This window comes from Aricia agestis, chromosome 11 (genome assembly GCF_905147365.1).
Source record: "Aricia agestis chromosome 11, ilAriAges1.1, whole genome shotgun sequence".
NCBI classification, from domain to species: Eukaryota; Metazoa; Arthropoda; class Insecta; order Lepidoptera; family Lycaenidae; genus Aricia; species Aricia agestis.
Window position 1 is genome coordinate 14,065,830 of NC_056416.1, and position 25,948 is coordinate 14,091,777.

The 25,948-nt window shown below is 36.8% G+C and overlaps 2 protein-coding genes and 1 long non-coding RNA gene across 4 annotated transcripts; 2 read left to right on the forward strand and 1 right to left on the reverse strand.

Annotated features, from left to right (window-relative positions):
• Positions 1–1,538: 1,538 nt before the first annotated feature.
• Positions 1,539–16,355, forward strand: LOC121731567 (vesicle transport protein SEC20). Of its 2 annotated transcripts, XM_042121051.1 has the most exons (6): positions 1,539–1,696; positions 1,780–1,952; positions 2,198–2,349; positions 2,585–2,688; positions 2,973–3,145; positions 16,344–16,355. In XM_042121051.1, the coding sequence occupies exons 1-5, from the start codon at positions 1,574–1,576 to the stop codon at positions 3,135–3,137; spliced, it is 717 nt and encodes a 238-aa protein (XP_041976985.1). In that variant the 5' UTR covers positions 1,539–1,573; the 3' UTR covers positions 3,138–3,145; positions 16,344–16,355. The 2 variants fall into 2 exon arrangements, with proteins under 2 accessions (XP_041976985.1, XP_041976984.1); XM_042121050.1 differs by lacking the exon at positions 16,344–16,355 and having other exon boundaries at positions 2,973–3,800.
• Positions 4,923–12,494, forward strand: LOC121731564 (UDP-glycosyltransferase UGT5-like). The gene is made up of 4 exons (XM_042121046.1): positions 4,923–5,885; positions 8,089–8,311; positions 10,799–11,015; positions 12,149–12,494. Exons 1-4 carry the CDS (start codon positions 5,052–5,054, stop codon positions 12,426–12,428), a joined length of 1,554 nt encoding a protein of 517 aa, XP_041976980.1. The 5' UTR covers positions 4,923–5,051; the 3' UTR covers positions 12,429–12,494.
• On the reverse strand, positions 15,473–25,584 carry LOC121731568. The gene is made up of 4 exons (XR_006036254.1): positions 25,574–25,584; positions 20,003–20,011; positions 18,934–18,935; positions 15,473–15,566 (listed from the first exon to the last, which is right to left on the reverse strand). It is a non-coding gene; the product is annotated as an uncharacterized LOC121731568 (long non-coding RNA).
• Between the last annotated feature and the right edge of the window lie 364 nt (positions 25,585–25,948).

A 25,948-nucleotide genomic window follows, 5' to 3' on the forward strand; every position in this document is an offset into this window, starting at 1 on the left:
AGTAATATAAGGTCTGATCTAACTGGGCCACTTTGGTACTGTAGAAAAACATAATTGTAAATATAATTAAAATTAATTTAAAAAATAGACTCACCGAGTTTCTTACGCCGGTTCTTCTCGGTGGGTGGGTCAGCGAACCGGTGGCAGGGACTTTATATTGACCAAAAACAATAAATAATCATATTCGTCAAAATTTTGTTTCTATTTGTTTTATAGTGTCGGATTTTTATGTTTCAAAGACTTTGTTTTTGTGAAAATTGTGTATTGTTATGTGAACTAAACTTAACAAACTCAGTTTTACAAATTCAAGTTTATTGAAACATAAAAATCTGACAAGGATATCCTATCCCCATAATATCCTAATACACACATTCAAACATAAACGCACACATACACACCTGTGGAGTTTTATCGCCCCAATTTAAGATGGCGCTAGCTGTCGCATCAAATGTCAATTCGTGAGCCGTCAAACTCTTTTAATACCGCATTTATACATTCGCACGAATAGCGAGGCGAATCACGAGGCGAATGGCGAACACGAATGTGTAAACAGTGCGCTCGCTATTCGCCTCGCACTTCGCCTCGCGATTCGTGGCATTCGCGTTGAGAGCGGTTTTTCGGACACGAATCAAAGGGCACGAATAGCGAATACGAACTTACTGTTTACACATTCGCCTGCATTCAGTTGACAGCTAGCGTCCGACCCTACAGGACGTGTACAAAGCTGAACATACATATTTGACTTAAGTACACTGTACTGAAAATAAGAATATTTTTATATTCTATATAAAAATAGGCTTATATTATTTATATATTCTATATATTATGTTATCATGTTATTATTATTATAACGTTAGTACAATGTTATTAGTTATTACACTCGTTTCTTTTCTTACTAATGCCACGTATGTTATCATTCTGTAAACTTATAAGTCATAATTTAAGATATAACACATACAAAAAGATTATATTTTGTTGTTAAAGTATAATAAGTATTATATTTATTAGTTTCGCATTTACGAGCGCGTAGCCCGCCGACAAACTACTATGCAGTTTGGCTAATATAATAAGGAAATATATTTTGTTTTTTAATAAATATTATTATTAGTATATATTAGTATTATTATGTAATAAAAATGGAGTGGAGTGAAAGGTGAATTTAAGAATTCCTAGAATTTTACAAAAAGGAAGAGCTCTAATGGAACCCAAAATATCGCTATAATAAATTTCATATTTTTCATTCAACATTGCTATCATAATATGAACACGTCCTCCATGTTCGTGTGCGAATATCAAAATGAATCACCCCACGAATGTGTGAACGATAGTTCGCGACAAAGTTCGCGACAGCATTCGTATACGAATGTTTCGTCGAATCAACGTCGAATGACGAGGCGAATAGCGAACGCGAATGTATAAATGCAGTATATGACGCTTATCTGCCTACAAATATAATAAACTAAGTAAATACTAAGTAATCTGTGATTAAGAAGAAGAAGAAGAAGACATAAAGCGAAAGTAAATACAAAAAGCCAAAATCGTAATTCGTAATTTATTAAAAATTTAAACTAAAATGAATGTAAATTCAGAATCATTTAAATCTGTTTTTAAAAAATTTGAAAATCCAGATGTTACTTATCAAACTTTTGTTAAGAATTTGGCCAAGGGTCACTTTTTAGTAAAGGCTATAATTCAGGTGAATAAAAGCATAATATTTCTCAATATTATTGTGGGGTTATTGTTATTTTAAGACCTCAATAATCATCTTTATTTATTCAGGATATATTAGAATGTCAAGACTCCATGGACACTTTGAATGAATTGAATGAGAAGGGTCGGGCAAAAATTGCTGCTATTAGGGAAGAAATGGAAAATCTGGAGTCGCATGCTAATGATTCCGGAGACCAAAAGTATTTCCTTGAATTAGAATCGCAAAGACATTTGTTTGCTAGGTTTGTATTGAATACAATTCTTTTTTCTGATGTATAACAATAAAATAGTTACAAACATACAGATTCCGAGTACAGTTATTTGTAACTGTTTAAAACGTTACAATATGTTTCATACCAGTTCATAGTAAGTTTACAATGCACAGTGCACACACACTTCAAGTACTTAATAATACTAAACAAGATAATTTTAAGATTCTTTGAAAACATAAAATTGTAGTTGTAAATAGCTTTTAATATGTTTTTAGTCTTTTAAAGGAATTTAAAGAAGCCAATATTAGCAGCATGTTTGCAATTGAGAAAGCCCAAAGAGAGGATCTCTTGAAGACAGACAAGGATGACGGAGTGAGAAATAGAAAGAAGAAAGTTGATAGAGATGGCATGTTGAAAATGTCTTCTGGTAATATTGGTCCTACTTTATATGTATGTCCTGTCCAGAGTTATTTTATGTTTTTGATTCTATGACATGTTGGCCATGTCCTTATTCTTTAATTAATATCAATCATTCTTAACTAATATCAATCATCGAAATCATTATTTAATTAATATCAATCAATTTAAAACCATTACATGCTTGTTATTGTACCCTAAATGTGCCTAAATTTGTAATCATGGTGACTTATCTTTCATTACAGGTGTGACGGAACAGCTACTGTCTATAAGTCGACAGCTGGCTGCCACCACACAGAGGAGTCAGGACACACTTGATAACTTGGTCTCATCCAGTACTACTGTACATGTAAGTTTTCATCACAGTTATTGTGAACATGAAACCACTGTTTGTTCATCATGATTATAACATTAAAATATAATATTTTGTTGCTAAATAATGTATCATTTAGAGTTGCTAACAGATTTGCTCTATCACTTTTATATTTTGTTGGCTTTTGTAAGGAAAGGTTGAAACCAAAAAGTTTATCATCACGTTATGGTTCTTCATCTGAAGAAATATTGTCCTAACTCCTAAGGAGGAGGACCCTTAAGTTTTGATGTTTATTATTGATTCCTATTTTCTTATTTTAGGGAACACAATCAGAGCTACTTAACACGGGTTCAACAATCCAGCAGTCGAGCAAGCTTTTGAAGAAGTATGGCCGTCGCGAGTTCACAGATAAAGTTATTATGTTCTTTGCATTCCTTTTCTTTTTGGCTGTGTGCCTATATATTGTACAGAAACGACTGTTTTAATCAATTAAGTATTTATTTACTCTCATACTAATAAAAATATTCACTTGGCTGGCAACTAAAACAGCTTTAACTGTTTTTGTCTAAAATTTTGGCCAAGTCAAAAAAAGTCAGCATATTTTAGTTAAATTCTGTGGAAATATTTTTATAAGTAAGGGGGTATTTCATTATTATGTAAGTAATATGGTCTTTATTTGCTAAAAAATATAAAAGACATGCAGTTTTACAAGTATTGTAGCTGACTTAGCCAAACTCATTCAGCAACATTTTAAATTTTTTAATGAGAAACACTAAAGGCAAGACTGCACGAAAGTGACACGAGTCACGACTCACGACACGACGCGACACTTCACGTTCGATAGAATTTGCGTTTGTAAAATGACATTGGGGCGTTTTAGAAACGTCAATTGTATAGAAAGTGAAGTGTCGCGTCGTGTCGTGTTGCATAGTGCAGTCTCGCCTTTAAGCTTATGTGACCTCTTCACTTTGAGGCTTGAGCCAAGTCAACAGGCGAATATGAAATTGTAAAGACGTATCTAACATGATACAATAATGTGATTGTCCACCGATGGCCCGAGGTGTACGCGAAATAAAGTTTAAATGTTTACAATTCAGTTTTTTTAGCTAAAAATCATAATTTTACTACAACTCTGTAAATACAGTGTCGTCTATCTTTCATGATGTACAATTTACTGTATGTATTTATTATAATTTTATAATGTTTTATAAATTAAGAATAAAAAAGTAAATACAATGATGGAATTTAAATTGATTTTTTTTATTCTTTGCGCCTATTAATTGTAAGAGGACACAGGAAAAACTTTGGGAAAACACCACCACAATAAAGAGTATATAAAAAATAAAAGTAAATAAATGTGATGAATCCATGGAGATAATAATTGATAAATGATTTGAACCCGCGACCACACGGTGCAATGACCTGTGGCCGACCTACAGTGTCGGTCTGCGTCGCTATCGCTAATAATAATAAACGCTACGAGACTATGTTGGCTAAAATTGTGATTCGTGTACACAGAATAATGTAGGTATCCGGCGTTGCTTGTCATCAGGCAAGACAGCTGCTCGTTTGCCCCCAATAAATTTAGCCTACTTTCTTCAAATTACAATAATAAACATTTATAGACAAGAGAGGCTAAACTTAGCATTAGCAATTAAAGAAAAACCTCACAAGTCCGATGAGTTCAGTGTTACTGCAATAAAAAGGAGTCTGCGTCCTTCCTTGTTCTAGCATTAAAATCTATACTAATAATATTATAAATGTGAAAGTCTGTCTGCTACCTCTTTACGATCAAAACTAAACCGTTTTTGCTGAAATTTGGTATGGAAATCTGTTGAGTCCCGGGAAAGAACATAGGAATCCCGGTACGATTACTGCGCGATAAACGAATTTTGGCGCAACTGAGTTGCGGGCGTCATCTAGTCTAGTAAGTAGTGCCTATACCTATTAGAAACTATTACAGTGTGTAACAAAAATAAGTGATAATACTTTAGGGTGTGTACGTGTTCCTTGTAGAGAGTTCACTGTGAAAGTAGCAGCGCTGAAAGACGAATTTTTTTTTTCACTTTTGTATGGGCAAGGGCCCGAGCGTCACGATTTTCCCCATACAAAAGTGAAAAAAAAAGTTGGTCGTTCAGGGCTGCTACTTTCACAGTGAACTCTCTACAAGGAACACGTACACATCCTAAAGTATTATCACTTATTTTTGTTACACTCTGTAGATGCTAAACAAAACTGCACTCTATACGTGCGCGGTAATGCAAGTATAATTCCCGCACTTAAACCGCCTTGAGATATCTAATTACAGTGATGGATACACACGGTGACTGCACTCAGTACTGAGACGAGACAGTTACACAAAAAGCGGTGTCGAGGCCGGTCGTCCACTGCCCGCCGACATGTATAATTTCCTTCTCGTCCTTTTACTGTGTCAACATGCGTATTCGCTTAATATTCTCGCCGTCGTTTCTTTGCCGCTGCGAAGCCACTACACCGCATTCCAGAGGCTTTTCGAGGAATTATCCAGGAGGGGCCACTCGGTGACCGTCATGAATAACTATCCTCAAAACGAGACGGAAAATTTGCAGTTTGTGGATCTTACAGTCGAGAGACCCAGCATGAAACCGTTGCCGCCCATGTCGCAGCACGAGCAGGTCGATCCAAGATACGCTCGTTTAATGAATCTATACAACCACATTGTGCGGAGCCCAGTGATAGCTGAGGAGGATTGCGAGAACTTTTTCACGAATGACAACGTGAAGGCGCTGCGAGCGAGCGGCAAGAAGTTTGATGTGATTTTTGTTGAGGAGTTCGTGTCCGATTGTGGTCTAGCGTTCGCGGCGGTTACGTACGATGCGCCCATTATAGGCATAACATCGCATACGCTGTTACCTTGGACATACTCCCGGCTTGGAATACCATTCGATATCGCATCCGATGCGTTCTACTTCTCGCCGCACGGAACGAATCCCTCGTTTTGGGGAAAGATAGAAAACTTTTTGATGCACAAGTTGCTATTCTCTATCGGTCGATGGTACATGCAGAGGAGTCTGTATAGAGTCTTCAATAAGCACCTTCCGGGTGTCAGTTTGGATGTGGAGGTGATTGGGAAGGAGAGAATGAAGATGGTGTTTGTTTACCAGCACCACTCTGTAACCGGCGCGAGGCTCGCGAGCCCGCAGTTAGTCGAGATAGGCGGCTCTCACATTCATCAATCAAAACCTGTTTCGAAGGTAAGCGATAATGTTGTAAAAAATTACTTGCAATCTTTGAACTCGTGAGTTCAATAACGGTTAGCTAATATTGTCTGTGAGATAATATATATTATAAACTAGCTGTCCCGGTGAACTTCCTGTCACTTTAAAACCTTCCCTGGACTTCTACGAATATTTTGAGACTAAAATCAGCCCAATCCGTTCAGCCGTTTTCGAGTTTTAGCGCGACTAACACATTTGAAAATCCATTTTTATAATATATAAAATAATATTATGTATTGTGAGTTACTATTAGTAGGTAATTAGCAGAGATGTGCCGATCATGACTTTGGCCGACTAGCCGACTAGCCGATTAGTCGGCTTTGTAGCCGATCATTGTTTCGGAAGTTTCCGTAACGCTTTTTTACTGCTGTTTCGCGGGTAAGTCGCACACGCCGCCTGCAATCGTGTCGAATCGTGTTATGCCACAGAAATGGATATAGTTAGAACCGCCATGTCGCTCCAATTTGTATGAACACGAGCGTGTCACTTTTCATACCTACTGTGACGTCACAAAAGCGCTTTAGTGATGGGAATACCCGTACGCGCGGAATCGATTCGAAGGCATCGCCGCGCCCCGTCTCTTTTGCCACTTTAATAGGTATATCGATTTTTTAATCGATTATTATTCGAGTTAATATCTGTATATTCCTCTGTAGGAATGATAAATCTAAAGATACGTGCTTGCCAGGACAGCTAGTAATATATCATATTATTCTAAACTAAATCACTAAACAGTAACATAAATATATATTACATAAAATATAATTACCGAGTTCCAAAATATCCCAAAGCGAACATTATCATTCCTCTGTTCCATGTCTGTTTCGAAAATCTATTAATTAGAATCGAGAATATGTACAACACTATTTGCTTCATTTGACAGAAAAATGAGAATATTGACTGTATTTCAAAACTAAGCGATGAGTGAAAGTATCGATTGTTTTATTTCCATTGCGCGCTCAATAGCGGACAAACAGAACGGGCTCTATAATCTAAAGCGGCAATGTATTACGAATATGCGGTACACACGCAGTTACGTAGATTTCATGGTAAAAACTACAACCACCCACGATTAACATTAAATAATTGATTTTAAAATAAAGGACACATGATTTAATAATAAAATTACTTACCGATGAAAAAAAACGTATCCACTATTTAGACCAACGTTTCTAGTCGCATTTCCACAGCCCAATACGGCACAATTAGACATTTTTAGAATTCCGATTGACGTCCGATTCCGATAACGGTGGAGCGCAGACTAAAGAACAGACTTTCGAAATTTTGACATTGTACAACGTTTGGGAACGCGATGGCACGCGAAGTACATACACATGGCAGATCTAACTATATCCATTTCTGTGTGTTATGCTTACCTAGGTACTTCGCGTACGTTACTTTATTTTGTTTCTATGATACAGTTGGTGATTTTCATTAAATACCTATTTCATATACATGAAGTCTCGATTTAATAATGCATAATAATTAATTTGTTGTTAAGATTATATTTACAAAAATAATTTCTTTAATAGCAAGTAATTTCAGAAACACTTCATTTAATTTTAAAATAATATGTAACACACGGACGTAAAATTTTTTTTTACGTCCGTGATGTAACACTGATCGAGTGTGATATACTTAAGGCGGGGATTAATCTCAATCCAAAACGATAACCTTGCTCACAACCAAAGACCAAGCGTATACGCATCGCAATAAGATTCATTTTAGCTTAGCATAAAACTGTAGTAACTCGGCGCTTTTTGCCGACTATTCGCCGACTAGTCGCCGACTACAAAAGTGGCCGGATAGTCGGCTTTACCGACTAGTCGGCACATCTCTAGTAATTAGGTATCTTAAAAATATGCTCTACCTATCGAAATAAAATGTAGAGGTCGGAAAGCTAATGAATGAATTTGTTGCCAATGGATTTTAGATTATTTAAATCGTTATTGATTAATAATAAGATAAGTTGCAATTGATATTTGCCTAGATAACCCTAATCAGCTGATTGGGGTATTACAATTTACAAGTTAACAACTAATTTTTACTTGTAATGATGATTTGAAGTTGTATTTTCATGGAGTCTAGTTATCGATGTGATGATCGATAGTGAATAGTGCATAATGACTTATATTCACGATTATAATAACCATAAAAACTTATTAAAATATGTTTGTAGGAAATCGAAAACTTTTTATCAAATGCAAAGGATGGTGCGATCTACGTGAGTTTCGGTTCCAATCTCAATGCAAACACGATGTCAAGAGACAAAATGCAGCAATTTCTTCAAGCGTTTGAGAAAATACCACAAAAGGTTCTGTGGAAGCTCGACAACGTGACATTGCCGATGGGTTCTGGCAAAATATACACCAACAAATGGTTTTCCCAACTGGACGTTCTGTGTGAGTATGACTTATGAGTTATGAGGAAAAAATGATGGAAACAGGATGTAACGCGGTGTTTCTTACAACTTACTACCTATTACATATACCATGGTAATGTGAGAAATTTCCAATTAGGTAAGTATAGAATCTAGTACGTAGGTACTAGATTCTATACTTAGTCTAAAAATGTAGATTTTTAGACCCCATTTTGGCTGATTTTGTGGAGCATTTGTAGAGAAGAGTATCTATAAAGAGTTGTCAAAACACTTAAAGTTATTAGATATTACCTACCTAAAATCTTTATTACCTTTTCTAAAATCTTTTTACTTATGCTTTATCTACATTTTCATAGAATATAATTACTTATTATTCGATTAATCATTACATAGTGCATAGTGTTGACAGATATGCGAGCAAAAAGTAAAAACCTCGTAAAAACGCATAATTGTATTGTGTTTATTAATCTGTACTTAACTAACAACACAGTTATTCATTACAATAATTAATAAGTATAATAATCGGCCAAGTGCGAGTCGGACTCGCACACGTAGGGTTCCGTACCATTATAGAGCAAAATTAGGCCAAAAATGTGTTTTTTGTATGGATTTTTTTAAGTTTCCCTTAATTTTTAATTTATTTTAATATTTTTAATAAATATTAAAGTACGCATATAATTAAGGACTTTGAGAAAAATTCAAGTACCTACCTGTTGCCATTATTGATTTAGAGCAAAAAAGGCCAAAAAAATTACGTTTATTGTATGAATATTATATTTATTTTAAATATTAATTTTATTTTGTTTTTAGTATTTGTTGTTGTAGCGGCAACAGATATACAAAATCTGTGAAAATTTCAGAATTCTAGCTATAGCGGTTCCTGAGTTACAGCCTGGAGACAGACGGACAGACGGACAGACGGACAGACGGACAGACGGACAGACGGACAGACGGACAGACGGACAGACGGACAGACGGACAGACGGACAGACGGACAGACGGACAGACGGACAGACGGACAGACGGACAGACGGACAGACGGACAGACGGACAGACGGACAGACGGACAGACGGACAGACGGACAGACGGACAGACGGACAGACGGACAGACGGACAGACGGACAGACGGACAGACGGACAGACGGACAGACGGACAGACGGACAGACGGACAGACGGACAGACGGACAGACGGACAGACGGACAGACGGACAGACGGACAGACGGACAGACGGACAGACGGACAGACGGACAGACGGACAGACGGACAGACGGACAGACGGACAGACGGACAGACGGACAGACGGACAGACGGACAGACGGACAGACGGACAGACGGACAGACGGACAGACGGACAGACGGACAGACGGACAGACGGACAGACGGACAGACGGACAGACGGACAGACGGACAGACGGACAGACGGACAGACGGACAGACGGACAGACGGACAGACGGACAGACGGACAGACGGACAGGCGGACAGACGGACAGACGGACAGACGGATAGACGGATAGACGGACAGACGGACAGACGGACAGACGGACAGACGGACAGACGGACAGACGGACAGACGGACAGACGGACCGACGGACAGACGGACAGACGGACAGACTGACAGATGGACAGACGGACAGACTCAGTATAAATAGGGTCCCGTTTTTACCCTTTGGGTACGGAACCCTAAAAATAAATTCTATGTAGAGCTTAGACCGAAAAAAAATATGTGAATGCTATTGTTTGTAGTTTCTCCAAGGAGGTATCTTTGTACAGAATAATTGTAACCAATATCTATGTCTGCAATGCAAATTAGCATTTTTCTTTATAGTTTTATTTACAAACATGACGCTCGAAAATTCAGACCGGCCACGGCCAGCATTTTTAAAACGGTATACAGTCTGCAGTCGTTGCGATGTCTCTATAAATTCAAAATATTTTTGCAGTTGGCGAAGAAATAAAACTTTTCAGTCTTATTAAACTTGATTGATAATGACTGCTCTACATAGGTAAATCAGTGGGTTTACGACTGCACTCATAGACAGTGATAATTAATGATAATTGATATAACTTTCCTTTAAATAAGATTTTGACATAAGCTCATATATTATGTCTATACTCTATCTCTACATTTCAGTAAAGTTAAGTAATCATTGACCTGTTTCACCACTTCCTGATAAAGTGCCGGATAGGCTATCCGCAACTTATTTGACAGATTCTCCATACTCTGTCAAGTTAAGTGGTGGATAGCCTACCCAGAACTTATCAGGAAGTGACGTGAAACTGCATGCTCTAAATATCTGATTGCGACTGTCAATGTGATTTTGTCATTTCTCGCCGTGGGGATAGAGTTTGTATAGAATCGATGGTTACTAATGTCCCACACACAAATTCTCCTTCTTTACGAAGAGAAGTAACAAAGACTCAGACTCGACAGACGGCCTAGACCACAGTACTTATGCACTTGTTCTATTTCGTCTTTCAAATTCGTATAAATTCTATATTTTCTAGGTCATCCAAAGGTCATCGGTTTTATCTCTCACGGCGGCATGTTGAGTCTATCGGAGGCGGCTCACTGCGGCAAGCCTCTCATCACGATACCGTTCTTCGGGGACCAGTTCTCCAACGCGGCTGCTGCTGCTGAGGTCGGGATTGCCATCACCATGACCTTCCAGCAGCTGGACGCAGACAGCTTACTAGCAGCGATAAGACGACTGACGTCTCCGAAGTAAGTGTGTCATTATTGCTTAAGTCCTGGAAAAAATACTTAATAAAATTGATTATTCTTGATAAGCACATACTACTAAGTTAATCTCTGTTGTGGACCTTGTAGAATGCGATAGCAATATCAATATTATTATTAAATAATCGGCCAAGTGCGAGTCGTACTCGCGCACGAATGATTCTGGGTTCCGTATCCATTATAGAGCAATAATAGGCCTACCTTACCTAAATCTTTACCTATTTTATTTTAATATTATTATCATTAATTAATTATTAAAGTACTAACCTACTTATAATATTATATAAGTTATAACTTATAACTTATAACGAGCAAAAAAGGCCAAAAAATCACGTTTGTTGTATGGGATATATCCTTAAATAATATGAATTTTGTTTTATTAGGGTTCCGTAGCAAAATGGCAAAAACGGAACCCTTATAGATTCGTCATGTCTGTCTGTCTGTCTGTCTGTCCGTACGTATGTTATTGAAACTTTTACTATTGAAACTTGGTAAGTAGATGTAATCTGTGAACCGCTTTAAGATTTTGATACAAAAACGGAAAAAAATATTAAAAATTTTAGGGGTCCCCATAGATACAACTGAACCAAAAAAAATTTTTTTTCATCTAACCTATGTGTGTGGGGTATATATGGATAGGTCTTTAAAAATCATATTGAGGTTTCTAATATCATTTTTTTCTAACCTGAATAGTTTGCGAGAAAGACTCTTCCAAAGTGGTAAAATGTGTGTCCCCCCCCCCCCTCTAACTTCTAAAGTAGGGGCATGATAAGTCTAAAAAATATATATGATGTACATTACTACAAAAACTACCAACGAAAATTGGTTCGAACGATTTCTAGCCAGTAGTTTTTTTTATACGTCATAAATGGTAAATCTTAATTTAACTTTCATTAAATCAACTGAAATATGATAATAAATGAAAAACCTCTTAATTTCATAAAAATAAACCTTATTGCTGCTGTGGAACCCTTCATGGGCGAGTCTAACTCGCACTTGGCCGATTTTTACCCTTTGGGTACGGAACCCTAAAAACCAAGAGAACTTGGCCGTACTGTAATATTCTCTATCGATTTAAAAATATTTTGGCTATTAAATTCTGATGTTATTATTTTTAGGATACAGCAGTCAGCGAAAAGGGTTTCCAAGTTGTGGCACGATCGACCAATGGATGTTTTGGACAACGCCATCTATTGGACGGAGTATGTAGCGCGGCACAGAGAGGCTCCGCCCGCGCTACCGAGCAAGAATAGTTCGTGGTTCCAACTTTTGCTACTAGATGTATATAGCGTACTAATAGCATTGTTAGTTTTTGTGTTTTTGTTCCTTTATTTTGTTGCTAAGGTTATCGCAAGTTTATTGAAGATTTGTTTAAGCAATAAGGATAAAAAAGATTAAGTTATTATAGGTTTACCAGAATCTGATGGCAAAAAGTGATAAGTAAATTAAATTGACTCTAGCAATACCGGGGTAATTTTAAAAAATTAAAACATTTTGATCCTTTTTTTCTGATTCTGTGTGTTAAACATGCAAATATAAAAATGTATCCAATGATCAAGGATATTTTTTGAAAATCTGCTGTCAAAAATTGCCACCAGATTCTGGTAGACCGTGGGTAGACCCATACTTATTTGTACTTAACAGTTATTATTAGTTATAAGTTAAGTTTAAGAATACTCTAAATAAATATTTAATTAAACATAAAAAAAATATTTAATATTTTAAATTCGGTCTATTTTAAGTGGCAAATTTATAGCAACTTTTTTTTCAACCCAAAAAAATACTATACATTACTAGCTGGGAGGAGCAACGTTGCCAGACGTCCCGATTTTGGCGGGACGTCCTGATTTTTTCCTCAAAATTAAATGTCCCAGGCGGGACAGGCTACAGTCCCGCTTTTCTTTCGTCTTTGTGCTGAGAAAGAAAGGTGCGTAATGAAGATAAGAGTGTGGGAGGCAGAGGGGTGGATTTTCTTTGGCTACTTTTGCTATCTTATACTGTCACGTAAACATTATTTTAACGCAAATAAAAAGATAAACATTTAAGAAACTTTTGATTGTATACCTTTTTTTACTATGCCCCTACTTTCGCTCTAAAGTGGTACGGAACCATTCGTGCGCGAGTCCGACTCGCACTTGGCCGATTATTTTTACTACATTGTGCATTGGGAAACGTCTCTAGGGCGCAGCGGGAACTTATCAGGAGCAATTCCAAAAAATTAGAGTCTGCCTGGTCTGGCCATTCTTGCGCCCCGCAGAGTCTACGCCCTGTGCCTGGGCACCGGTGGCACCGCCCTATTTACGGCACTGTTAATGACTGAAGAATCCCGCTTTTTCACCCAAAAACTTACAAAGTCCTGACTTGGCACAAAAAATGGCAACGCTGGAGGAGGTTAATCTTAACTAAATACATAATATAAATACTTACTTTAATCAAAATTATAATTAAAATTCATGTTATTTTTGCTTATTTTCACATTTCAGCGCATATTTTAATAAAGCTTAATATATTAAGGGGGCGACTAACCCTAAAGTGTCGATTTTATAGTTCATTTTTATACTTGAAAATAAGCCCCGAATTGTTTCATTTTCTAAAATTAGACAGTACATTATATTTCTGAGAATTCAATCTGAGCAAAAACACGATATCTTAAAATTTTCTCGATAGAAAAAAATCACAAAGATGCATCTATTTTCACGAATTTTTCATATATTGCTATAACCGTTCATTGAACTAAGTTAATATTTTAATACATTGTAAGTATTAAAATATTAACTTAGTTCAATGAACTTATTATCTTTGAGAGATCGACCTAGGGGATTTTTAAAATGTTGTATATGTATTTATCGAGTTATTGAGAAAAAACTAATTTGGCGATGAATCCGCGTCGTTCTTTTTCACCTGGCATACATGGCATGAAAGACGGGCGTGAGTGTGAAGAGAGAAGGACGATGTTTGATTTTTGGGGTTAGTCGCCCTCTTAAGTCGGTTTTATTTCACCTGACACCTCCTCAGGTGGGATAATATTATAAGATAATCTTATGGCGTGAGTTAAAAGGATTGCCTTCCGTCCCTAAAGTGAAATATTATTTAATACTCTACTTATAACTCAGGTAAGGGAGGGCGAAAGGGCATTACAGAACAGCGCAGGTGGCCAGGTTTTAGTGTTGCCAAAAATAAAAAAGATAAAATTTCAATACAATTTAGGTATGTAGACTGTATAGTCACTAGTGAGTGTGGCAAAGCGCGTCACCCCGGCAAGTGCGCATTGGCACACCTGCCGCGCCAAAACCACCTTTGAATTTTATATATTATACATATAGATATTATGGCGATTGCGCCATATCATTTGACGACCTCTGTGGCTCAGTGGTGAGCGCGTCGGTAGCTCAAGCCGGGGGTCGCGGGTTCGAATCCCGCCGACGGAACAAAAAGTTTTCAATGTTCCCGGGTCTGGATGTGTATTAAATAATATGTGTATGATATAATAAAAATCTTAAATATATGTAAGTATAGTATAAAAGTATTAAATATATTTCCGTTGTCTGGTAACCTGTAACACAAGTCCTTTAGGTACTTAGCACGGGACCAGACTGACGTGGTGTGAAGCGTCCATAGATATTATTATTATCTACATAATATATAAAATTCAAAGGTGACTGACTGACATGGTGATCTATCAACGCACAGCCCAAACCACTGGACTGACTGAAATTTGGCATGCAGGTAGATGATATGACGTAGGCATCCGTTAAGAAAGGATTTTGATCAATTCTACCTCCAAAGGGTTAAAATAGGGGAAGAAAGTTTGTATATAATAAACGCTTATAATTAACTGATCACCATAAATAGTAACATTTCACAGACAAATATAGTAAACAATCACCAAAATACAGACCACCAATTTAATGTAAAATGATAATCAAAGATTTAACATCTTAAAACCAAAAATAGTAAATGATCACCAAAATAAGCAAATGATCACCAAAATTAGTAAATGATCACCAACGTTATTGATTTGCTCACAAGGATTTGGTGATATGGTTAGTTGGATGCTGTTAACTTGCTGTTAAGCATATTTTGTGTATCATCTTACAAAAAAATTACGTTTTGACTTATGAATAGAGTTTAGACTTTAGATCATTTAGAACATTCTGCTGTCTGCATTCATAATTCAACAACAAAACAAAAAGTGGGATAGTAAGTACCTACTTAGTAGGTACACAAATGCTTAACAGCGACCAGTTAGGCTTCGTTCACATTTGTATCATTTGCGCGATCAGATCTCCGTCGCGTATCATCGAAGCGTATCAAAATGATACGCGTATCATGATACGCCCCGTATCTGATACGTGTCGTATCAGATACGCGCATGATTGGCAGAATGGTCTATCTATACGTATCAAGTATGCATATCATAGTGTGGAAGCCTATATCTAATAAACGCATACTTGATACGGCGCGATGATCGCGACGGAGATCGATCGGAGATCTGATCGCGCAAATGATACAAATGTGGACGCACCTTAAAGTGATCTGTATGATGTATCACGAAGATCCGCCATCTGCCCATGAATCAATTTCTTTGACAATAATTACTATAAATTCTGCTGTCTAACAGAAAAATACCCTTCGTATACGGGACCCTGCGGGCATAAGTCATCCGCTAGGAACATTCCTCATAGTGAATTCCGAGAAGCTAATATGCACCGGGAAGTGTAGCCAATGCCAAAGTGATTTTACATAAGCGATATCGCGATAATAGCCAAAACACCGCGACCTCTCGTCAATACAGGTTCAATGTCGCATCACTGCATACTTATATCTGATATAACCTTTATGACCATGACATTAGGATCAATATGGAAACCAGCTCTAAACGCACTATAGTGTAGTTTAAATCGCTGTTCACTTCTGTTCACATGAGATTTTCATGTAACTGTGTTTTGTAAGACTCCTTTAACCCTCGAACATTTTGTGAATATAAAGTTAAAAATTCTTTAGCGGCAATAAGCATTATTAACAGGAAGTCAGTGTGAAAGTCGTGTCAGGACTTAGGATACTTTCGAAAATTTATAAAACAGAGGGAGTGTAGAGTAGATAAAGAAGTTCCCCCCACTTTCTACCGTGCGGCAAAAATAATTTCCGCTGCTGTTTTGTTCCGGCCGCTCCGGAAGTGTATCCATGTTTTCTATCGATTTAAATATCTCCAGGTCTCCTAATAATAATAAATAATAATCATCTCCTAATTATTATTTTTGAAATATTGGCCGAAAAGTCCAAATTAACAATCGGGGTGTTTTAACTTTTAAGTTACCTATGTGTGTCTTTCCGTATATATATATATATATATATATATATATATATATATATATATATATATATATATATATATATATATATATATATATATATATACTTTTGTTAAAATTCTCCTTTTTTTTATGAAATAAGGGGGCAAACGAGCAAACGGTTCACCTGATGGAAAGCAACTTCCGTCGCCCATGGACACTCGTAGCATCAGAAGAGCTGCAAGTGCGTTGTCGGCCTTTTAAGAGGGAATAGGGTAATAGGGGAGGGTAGGGAAGGGAAGGGAATAGGGGAGGGTAGGGAAGGGAATAGGATAGGGGATTGGGCCTCCGGTAAACTCACTCACTCGGCGAAACACAGCGCAAGCGCTGTTTCACGCCGGTTTTCTGTGAGAACGTGGTATTTCTCCGGTCGAGCCGGCCCATTCGTGCCGAAGCATAGCTCTCCCACGTATAAAACCTACTTTATAGTTCTTTTTACTGAAATAGTTCCATCGATCTCTAGCGACCCACAGGTTAAAAACTGTCCTAGACATTTCATTTCAATTGCAATTTGTAATAGCATGTCATCATGTCATTATGGTCTTACGGCTCAATAGGCCGTGAGCATCGGTAGGGTTAAGTTGTGCAGATAATGATATCGCGCGATTCTCGTAATAGGATCACGGTCGCTTCAACCAGGAAGTGGGTTTTTGGTAGCGAGATTTACGAATTACAGGGTTAAATATAAGTATTTTAAAATCTTATCACTATAGACCTAAAATATGTTTTAAGGTCTTCATTTTTAGGGTTTCGTACCTAAAGGGTAAAAAACGGGACCCCATTACTAGGACTAAATCGTTGTCTGTCCATGTGTCCGATTGTCTGTCTGACTCCAGGCTGTATTTCAAAATCCGCTAAGTAACTATTATAGCTATACCTAATTTAGGTATTTCTGAAATTTTCACAGATTGTGTATTTCTGTTGCCGCGTACGGCATAACATTAAATACTAAAAACATTTAGATTTATACAGAGAGTAGTGTATGTGTTTCTTATGTAGAGTTCACTGTGAAAATAGCAGCGCTGAAACGGTTTTTTTTTCAAATGTTTGTATGGGCAAGCACATGACGCTGAGGCGCTTGCCCATTCAAATCTTAATAGAATATATATAATAGGGAAATAACTAGTTTAGCATATCAAGCAGAGATATTGTTCCCCGAGGAGGTGAGAATACTGCGGCGGCTGTAATGCTAATTAGTAATTAGGAAAACATCCCGTATTTAAATTAGAATTAATGTTAAGAAACAAGTAATTGCTTAAGAGAATTAATTTTGCGTATGTTTGTGAAGAAAGTTTTTGGTCTACAAAATCTGGGACCCAATCCTCGTACCGCCGAGGTTTGATTTCATTTTATTCTTCATACATTTAGCTTTAATTATGTTTAAGTATCTAAGCACACTAGGCCGAAGTTACGCGGCGTAATTTCCGCATGATTACGTCCGCAATGTCAAACGCATACAAAATCCGGACGGAACGCGACGTAATAGTGTGTCATCGGTAATTTAAAATACATTGCAGGCGGAATCATGCGGAAATTACGCCGCGTAACTTCGGCATAGTGTGCTTAGACACTTAAGCAAAGTGTGGGCGGCTATCTGTCTCTTTAATTCAGTAATGGCGAAATAGCGGGTGTACATTTTACCAATCCAGTGATTGAATCCAGCACTACATGTACTGGAATGCTGTGAATTGCATTCCAGTACTCGTTTACATTGCCAGTAGCAATCCAGCGCTGGATTGGGATAATGTAAACAGGCCGTAAATATCAAAAGCAAAATGTCAAGTGTCGATTGTTAAAAGAAAACTACAATAAAAATCGGCCAAGTGCGAGTTGGACTCGCGCTTGAAGGGTTCCGTACCCTATACTACTATAGAGAAAAATAAGAAAAAAAAATATGTGTTTTTGTACGGGAGCCCCCCTTAATTTTTAATATATTTATTTAAATTTTATTATGAATTATTAAAGTACTTATAAATAAAACTGAGTATTTTGTGAACATTTCAGGTGACCTGCAGTTGTCATAATTGACACCTAGCAAAAAATTTAAAATAAATCACGTTTGTTGTACGCCCTTAAATATTTAATTTATTTTGTTTTTAGTATTTGTTATTATACCAGCAACAGAAATACATAATCTGTGAAAATTTCAACTCTCTAGCTATTACCGTTCTTGTGTTACAGCCTGGAAACAGACGGACAGACATCGAATCTCAGTAATAGGGTTCCGTTTTTACCCTTTGAGTACGGAACCCTAAATAATAATATATTTTTGCTGACGTGAATAGGGAAGCTTCAGCAGCTATGTGTCCGCCGACGCGCGACGTGTAGAGGCGGCTTTAGCGCATAAGTCAACGCGAACAGCGCGGCGGTTTTATAGATCCCATACTTCATAAATTATTACCGTTTTATTGGTTCCTTTTGAAATGTCATGTAACGTCAGCCTGATACCGGGCCGTGTTCGTCGGCGTATTTTTGGACAAACCTTTTATTGCGCATGTCCAAAAGATGTCATGGCAACGCCATAACAAGTTGCTGGTCAAGTCGTAAACAACGTCTTAATTGTTTATACATGATTAAAATAATAAAAGCTAAACATAAATACATAAGCCTAAATTGTCTAACAGCCGCACAAATAATTTATTTAACACTATGATAGTGTTTGATTATTTTATTTTGGAAAATATGGATATGGATCACTTGGAAATATTTAAAAATTTAATTGTTTTTTTATGAAATAAGAGGGCAAACGAGCAAACGGGTCACCTGATGGAAAACAACTTCCGTCACCCATGGACACTCGTAGCATCAGAAGAGATGCAGGTGCGTTCCCGGCCTTTTAAGAGGGAATAGGGTAACAGGGGAGGGTAGGGATGGGAAGGGAAGGGAATAGGGGAGGGTAGAGAAGGGAATAGGGTAGAGGATTGGGCCTCCGGTAAACTCACTCACTCGGTGAAACACAGCGCAAGCGCTGTTTCACGCCGGTTTTCTGTGAGAGCGTGGTATTTCTCCGGTCGAGCCGGCCCATTCGTGCCGAAGCATGGCTCTCCCACTGGTTTGTTCATTGCAACGCCACCAACAAATTGCAATTGGGTTAAATGTCAAGCCGTAAACAGTTGTCGTTGCCATGGCATGACATGATTTGGACATGCGCAATAACTAGGTTTTGCAGCGAATGCGCTAAAAATTACGCCGACGAACACGGCCCGCTTCTCTCAAGGCCACCTAAATATTGCAAATGTATTGAAATATTTACCTAGCATCTTTGGTACCTAGGTACACATTCTAGAACATGTTTTTTGACGGAGTTACTTTTCCTTCGTTTTTATTATTCGTAGCAGACGAACTTTTAACTTTCTCATTTTTGGAAGTCGATTAATATTAAAGTTATTTTTACTAAACATGAACACCGGCATTCTGGGTCTGATAACAACAACAGACCAGAATGTCTGCACAGCAAGATACATCTTGCTGTGCTATTGCTGTACTATTCTTCAATAGAATATGTATTATAATAGCTCCCAACACCGGTTTCGGTGACGGTGGCCTGTTTCATTGAAACCAGGCCAGCTACGCAGGAGTAATTTTATAGTGCCCAAGTGTGTGCGCAGTACACAAGAGCACTCTCTGTTCCTTTACTCTCATAACCCAGTGGGACGGAAGACCGACACGACTGGCGAGAGATCAGGCGCAGGACCGACTTTTTACATGCCCATCCGACGCATGGATCATCTTACTTGTCAGACAATCAGGTGATCAGCCTGCATGACCTGCATCGTCCTAACTAGGGAATGCAATACAGGGATACCGGGATCCCGAAATACCGGGATCCCGCATGTATTTTGCGGGACTGATCCCGGTCGAAAATTTAGCGGGATCCCGCGGGACTGGCGGGATTACAAAGCAACGTGATTCCTACGTGCTCTGCACGCGGTGGCAGCCCACTAAACAATTTACATTTAATTCACCTATAATAATTCACTTTAAATGACAATTATTGTACCAACCAGCGTGGAAGCTGAGTCAACTTTTTCAGCTACTGGGCACTGGTTACCTTGTGTCGAATATCAGAAGCCGTTTGGTAGACACAATTAGATAATACCTTAACTTTTTTAACATAATTTTATAAGCTTCGGCTGTAACGGAACCTTTTAGCACAATTTTCTCTGTTTTGAAAAAAATGACTAATTTTAATAATAGATGAAAATAAATAAGCGTGTTTTTTAGTTTTTTTAACTCTTATTATTAGCCATTTCCAAACAAAATGTTTAGTTTTTTATATCTAAGGTATGAAGTATTAATAGCCCTTGTAAAAAAAAGTGTCCGACAAAGTTTGTTTTATTTGAGTTTCTAAGAATAAAACGGGTTCTGTCAATTAGTATAGTCTTTATAAGGATTTATTTGAAAAGTTTAAGTCCACCCTGCGGGATCCCGCAAATACCGGGATCCCGCAAATACCGGGATCCCGCGGGATTGTGATGGTTCAATCCCGCAAATACCGGGATTGAAATTATCTTGCGGGATTGCATTCCCTAGTCCTAACCAAACTTGGAAATACCATGTTTCCAACGCGGGAATCGAACCCATGACCTCCGAGTCAAGAGCCGCGCTCTGTACCACTAGATGCGTATTAGGTCTATATACGAGTTACGACTTAAAGAACACTAGCTATTTGTATTTGATAAAACACGAATTAAATGACATTTTCTAAAAATGATTCCTAGCTACATTTATCGCCCCCGAAACCCCCTATATACAAAATTTCATGAAAATCGCTGGATGAAAAGCGATATATATAATATATATATATATATACTTATATATATTTTATATATATATTTTTTTTATAGCGATTATATATATATATATATATATATATATATATATATATATATATATATATATATATATATATATATATATATATATATATCTATACTAATATTATAAATGCGAAAGTATCTCTGTCTGTCTGTCTGTCTGTCTGTCTGTCTGTCTGTCTGTCTCGCTTTCACGCCAAAACTACTGAACCGATTGCAATGAAATTTTGTACACAGTTATTCTAGAGTCTGAGAAAGGACATAGGCTACATTTTGATGTGGGAAAATATCTTATTTCCATGAAAATATCGATAAAAATTAATTCGCATTGCGCGTGGCCAGCGCTCATCCCGGGGGTCCTGGGTTCGAGTCCCGCAGGCGGACCAAAATTTTTCAATGTTTCTGGGTCTTGAATGTGTATTAAAATAATATTTCAAAAATCTTAAATATATTTTATGTATAATATTATAAAAAATCCAGAAATATATCGATGCAATGGACATTTTAGTTCTAATACGATTCAACAGATGGCGTTTTATTTTTACTTCATTGTAACATAGAACTAATCATACTTATTAGTTATTATGTTTTTGTTTATAGTTTTTAATACGTTAGAATATTATGTTTAATAATATTATCACTTGGTATAATAATAATCAATCTATCTTATCTTATAGAACTCCTACTGCATTTCTAAGGAGTTCGAGTGTACCGTGTTGGCCTATATTCTATCCAGAAAATATATCAATGCAATCAACATTTTAATTCTAATATATGAAAACAGATGGCGTTTTATTTTTTACTTTATTATTGTAACAGAACTAATCATACCTACTTTATTATATATTATTGTTTTTATTCATAACTAGCTGTTGCCCGCGACTTCGTCCGCGTGGACTTTAGTTTATAGCGCGCGGTGTCAACAAAATTTGTGTCAAATTTAAAAACTTTTTAAAACCCTGGTAACTGGTACCCCTCTTAGGGCCGCGCTACACCGGAATGGCAGCGCTGAAAGTGCTCGCCTCGCCGCTGCCATTCCGGTGTAGCGCGGCCCTTAATTAATCAAAATACCCAAAAACAGCTGTGCAGTGTGCACATAATCTATACTAATATTATAAATGCGAAAGTATCTCTGTCTGTCTGTCTGTCTGTCAGTCTCGCTTTCATGCCAAACGCCAAAACTACCGAACCGATTGTAATGAAATTTTGTATACAGATAGTCTAAAGCCTGAGAAAGGACATAGGCTACTTTTTTACTGGAAAAAAGGGTTGTAAGGGTCGTAAATTTGTTCAAAAAATTCATAATAGATGGCGCCGTGCGTCTTCTACATCGCGCTGACGCTTGCTCAAAAGTCTTTCTATAAGAGGTGGTATCATCTTACATTTAAGTCTCGATTTTTTTCGATTGTTATATCTATTCTACGGTATTAAATAACTCAGTACTTTATCTGTGCAGGCAGTGACGTAACTTTAAGACCAAATTTCACCAACGACTGTTAAAGTTAATGCTCGAATTAGTATCACGTTAGCTGTTTCGTTTTTCATATGAATGAAAGAGAAGACAGGACATTTTAACAAGCTGTTAACACTAACAGACGTTGGTGAAATTGGGGCTAAACCTAACAATGATAAATAGTTTATGGGTAAAGTAGTGTAATTGGGGGGCTAAATAAGCTTTAAAATTTGGCATAAAATATAAAGTTTAATATAAAAAAATGAAGTACTTATTGTGTGCACACTGCACAGCTGTATTGATTTAAGGGGTACCAGGGTTTTTTTATAAAAGCTTTTGACACAAATTTTGTTGACATCGCACGCTATAAACTGAAGTCCACGCGGACGTAGTCGCGGGCAACAGCTAGTATATATATATATATATATATATATATATATATATATATATATATAATTGTAATAAGATTATATTACCACCACGATGGGGGGGCTTAAGGGGGATTAAGGGGGGCTCCCATACAACAAACGTTATTTTTTTGGTCTTTTTGGCTCGTAATCCCTAATGGCAACATATAGACACTTTAAATTTTCACAATGCCCTTAATTATATGTGTACTGTAATATTTAATAATAAAATTAAAATAAAATAAATAATTAAGGGGTCTCCCATACAAAAAACAAAATTATTTCCTTATTTTCGCTCTATAACGGTACGGAACCCTTGGTACGCGAGTCCGACTCGCACTTGGCCGATTATTGGATTTAGAGAAATAAAACTTCTGCCGTGACTAGCCAGCATAGCATAAGATATGCGAAAACGTAGAAACTAGAAACACTTAACAATCTCTGACTGACTGAAATTATAATCTGCTTTAACTTTCAATCTATATCGCCGTTAACAAAAAACACGATACTCGCTATGTAGTTAAAATAAATAACTATCAGTCTGACAGATTATAATAATTTTACTGTGATATCGAAATTGCCGTTTCGAAATATCAGTTGAGTAAAATCTCGATATCTAGAATATAAATGAAATACGCTTGTCCGTTTGTATAGTAAAAGTAATCTATGATTCAATATTGAGTAACCTGTAAACTTCGATTTACTGCAATATTGTACCTACAGTACTTTATAAATTAAGTAATATCCTAGTCAATGCCTATTAATTTAATTTTGTTGCCCACAGAAGAAAATAACACTTTATTCGCTACGGAGCGCGATGCAGCTACGAAATTAGAACTGGCTAAGTATTTCCTCTATGCATAATTCAGTTATGCTAGAAGAACCAAAGTAAATATATTGTGCATAAAGTTTTTTTTCAAATATTTATACTCGAGTTTGCAAGGTTACATTATTTTTAAGTTAATGTGTACAAAATATTATGATTAGTTTTGGTCGTGACCCATGATAGTGACTTTAACTTTATAGATGCCCGAATGTTTTTTGAGAGGAGTTTTTCTAATTGCTTTTAATTTTGTAGAGCTGATTATAATCACGCTTTATTCGGTGAACATAATATTATAAAGTTACATAACAGGTCGACGAAGACTTATATAAAACATTGATGAATCAACAACACTGTTGAATAGATAAATTACGGTCAGAAACTTCAGAAACTGGGTACAGCAAGTACTTTTTAGTAGTCGTTGAATTAATATTACTGACTGTCAAATAATATTATTGTCTGTCAGTCTGACATTTTATATATCTCTTTGACCATGTATGGCGTAAAGGCCTGTATTTATAACAAAAATTATAACGCTTTTCATTACTGTCGTCTAAAGCTCTGGTTTCCTCCAAAAGCGGCGCCGTCATGCAGCGGCCGCAATACAGCAGTGAATGATGTCACTAGAATGTTGTCAATATGCAATGTGGCGCGGTTTCTTAAAGAACGGTAATTTACAACGTTCTCTAGAAACCGCGCCATACCGCCCAAATAGACAAAGTTATAACTTGACAGTTGACGTCATTCACCGGTGAATCACGGCCGCCACACGACGGCACCGCTCTTGGAGAAAACCAGAGCTTAAAGGGTTGATACCGCAACGCGACGCGTAGATGAATTTTTAAATTTACACGGATTTGTTTTTGATATCTGTGGTCAAATCCATACAAAATGCCACGCCGCGCCTCGCCTCGCCTCGTCGCGTTGCAGTCTGAATCAATCCTACGGAGCAAAAAATAATACGCCTAGTTTATAGCACGGACGTTTATAACGAACAAAACCTAGTTTAAAAATTTGATCCTGTGCTTTGATATACTTATTAATATTATTAATTTATTATGTATGTCTTTTTGTCATATGTTTGTATAATGTTGTATATAGGATGCAATAAAATAAAATGATGTGTATAATTATTAGCATTATTAAAAAATATTTAGATATTATTGAAAGAAGTAGAGCAAGCTTTTACGACGAATTTCAATAATAATTCTAAGTTGTTTATTGTAAGATATTAATTAACTGGTCGACAATTTCGCGGTTAGCCGAAACTAATGTTGGCACCCCTGCGGGCCGGAAATGGATGGTGGTCACGGAAGTATCCGCAACTAATCAACAAGTTTCATCTCGATTCCAACAGTTTGGGGATTAGCAAAAATATTCCCGAATACTGAATATTTTTTGAAATTATTGGATTAAATAAATACTATAAATATTAAAGTACTTATTTATTTCTTCCTCTGTGGGCTACGAATAATAAAAACTAAGGAAAAGTGACTCCGTCAAAAATATGTTCTACAATACCTTGTCAAAAATGTGTAGGTACCTTAGGTACCGTACACATTTCAATACATTTGAAATATTTAGGTGGCCTTGAGCCTACGAATAATAAAAACTGAGGAAAAGTAACTCCGTCAAAAAACATGCTCCACACTACTTATCAAAAAAGTGTACTTTAGGTGCACATTTCAATACATTTGCAATATTTAGGTGACCTTGAGCGGTACTAGGCTGACGTTACGTGACAGATCATAAGGAACCAAATTTAAAACGGTAGTAGTACTATGGGAGTTACGATTCCTTAGTTTTTATTATTCGTAGCCTATGAGCGGTATCAGGGATGACGTTTAACTGTAAACGGTAATTAGTATGGAAGTTACGTTTCCTTAGTTTTTATTATTCGTAATCTGTGGGATTATCCAGGTTTTACTCTCAAAACCCGTTAAAGTTGTATTATTAAACTTTGAATCAGTCAATTCAATCAATTAAATATACTTATTTTATTTTGTACATAGCAATTACTCGAATAAAAGATAAAAAAGTTAAAAATACATAATTATACGCAAAAGG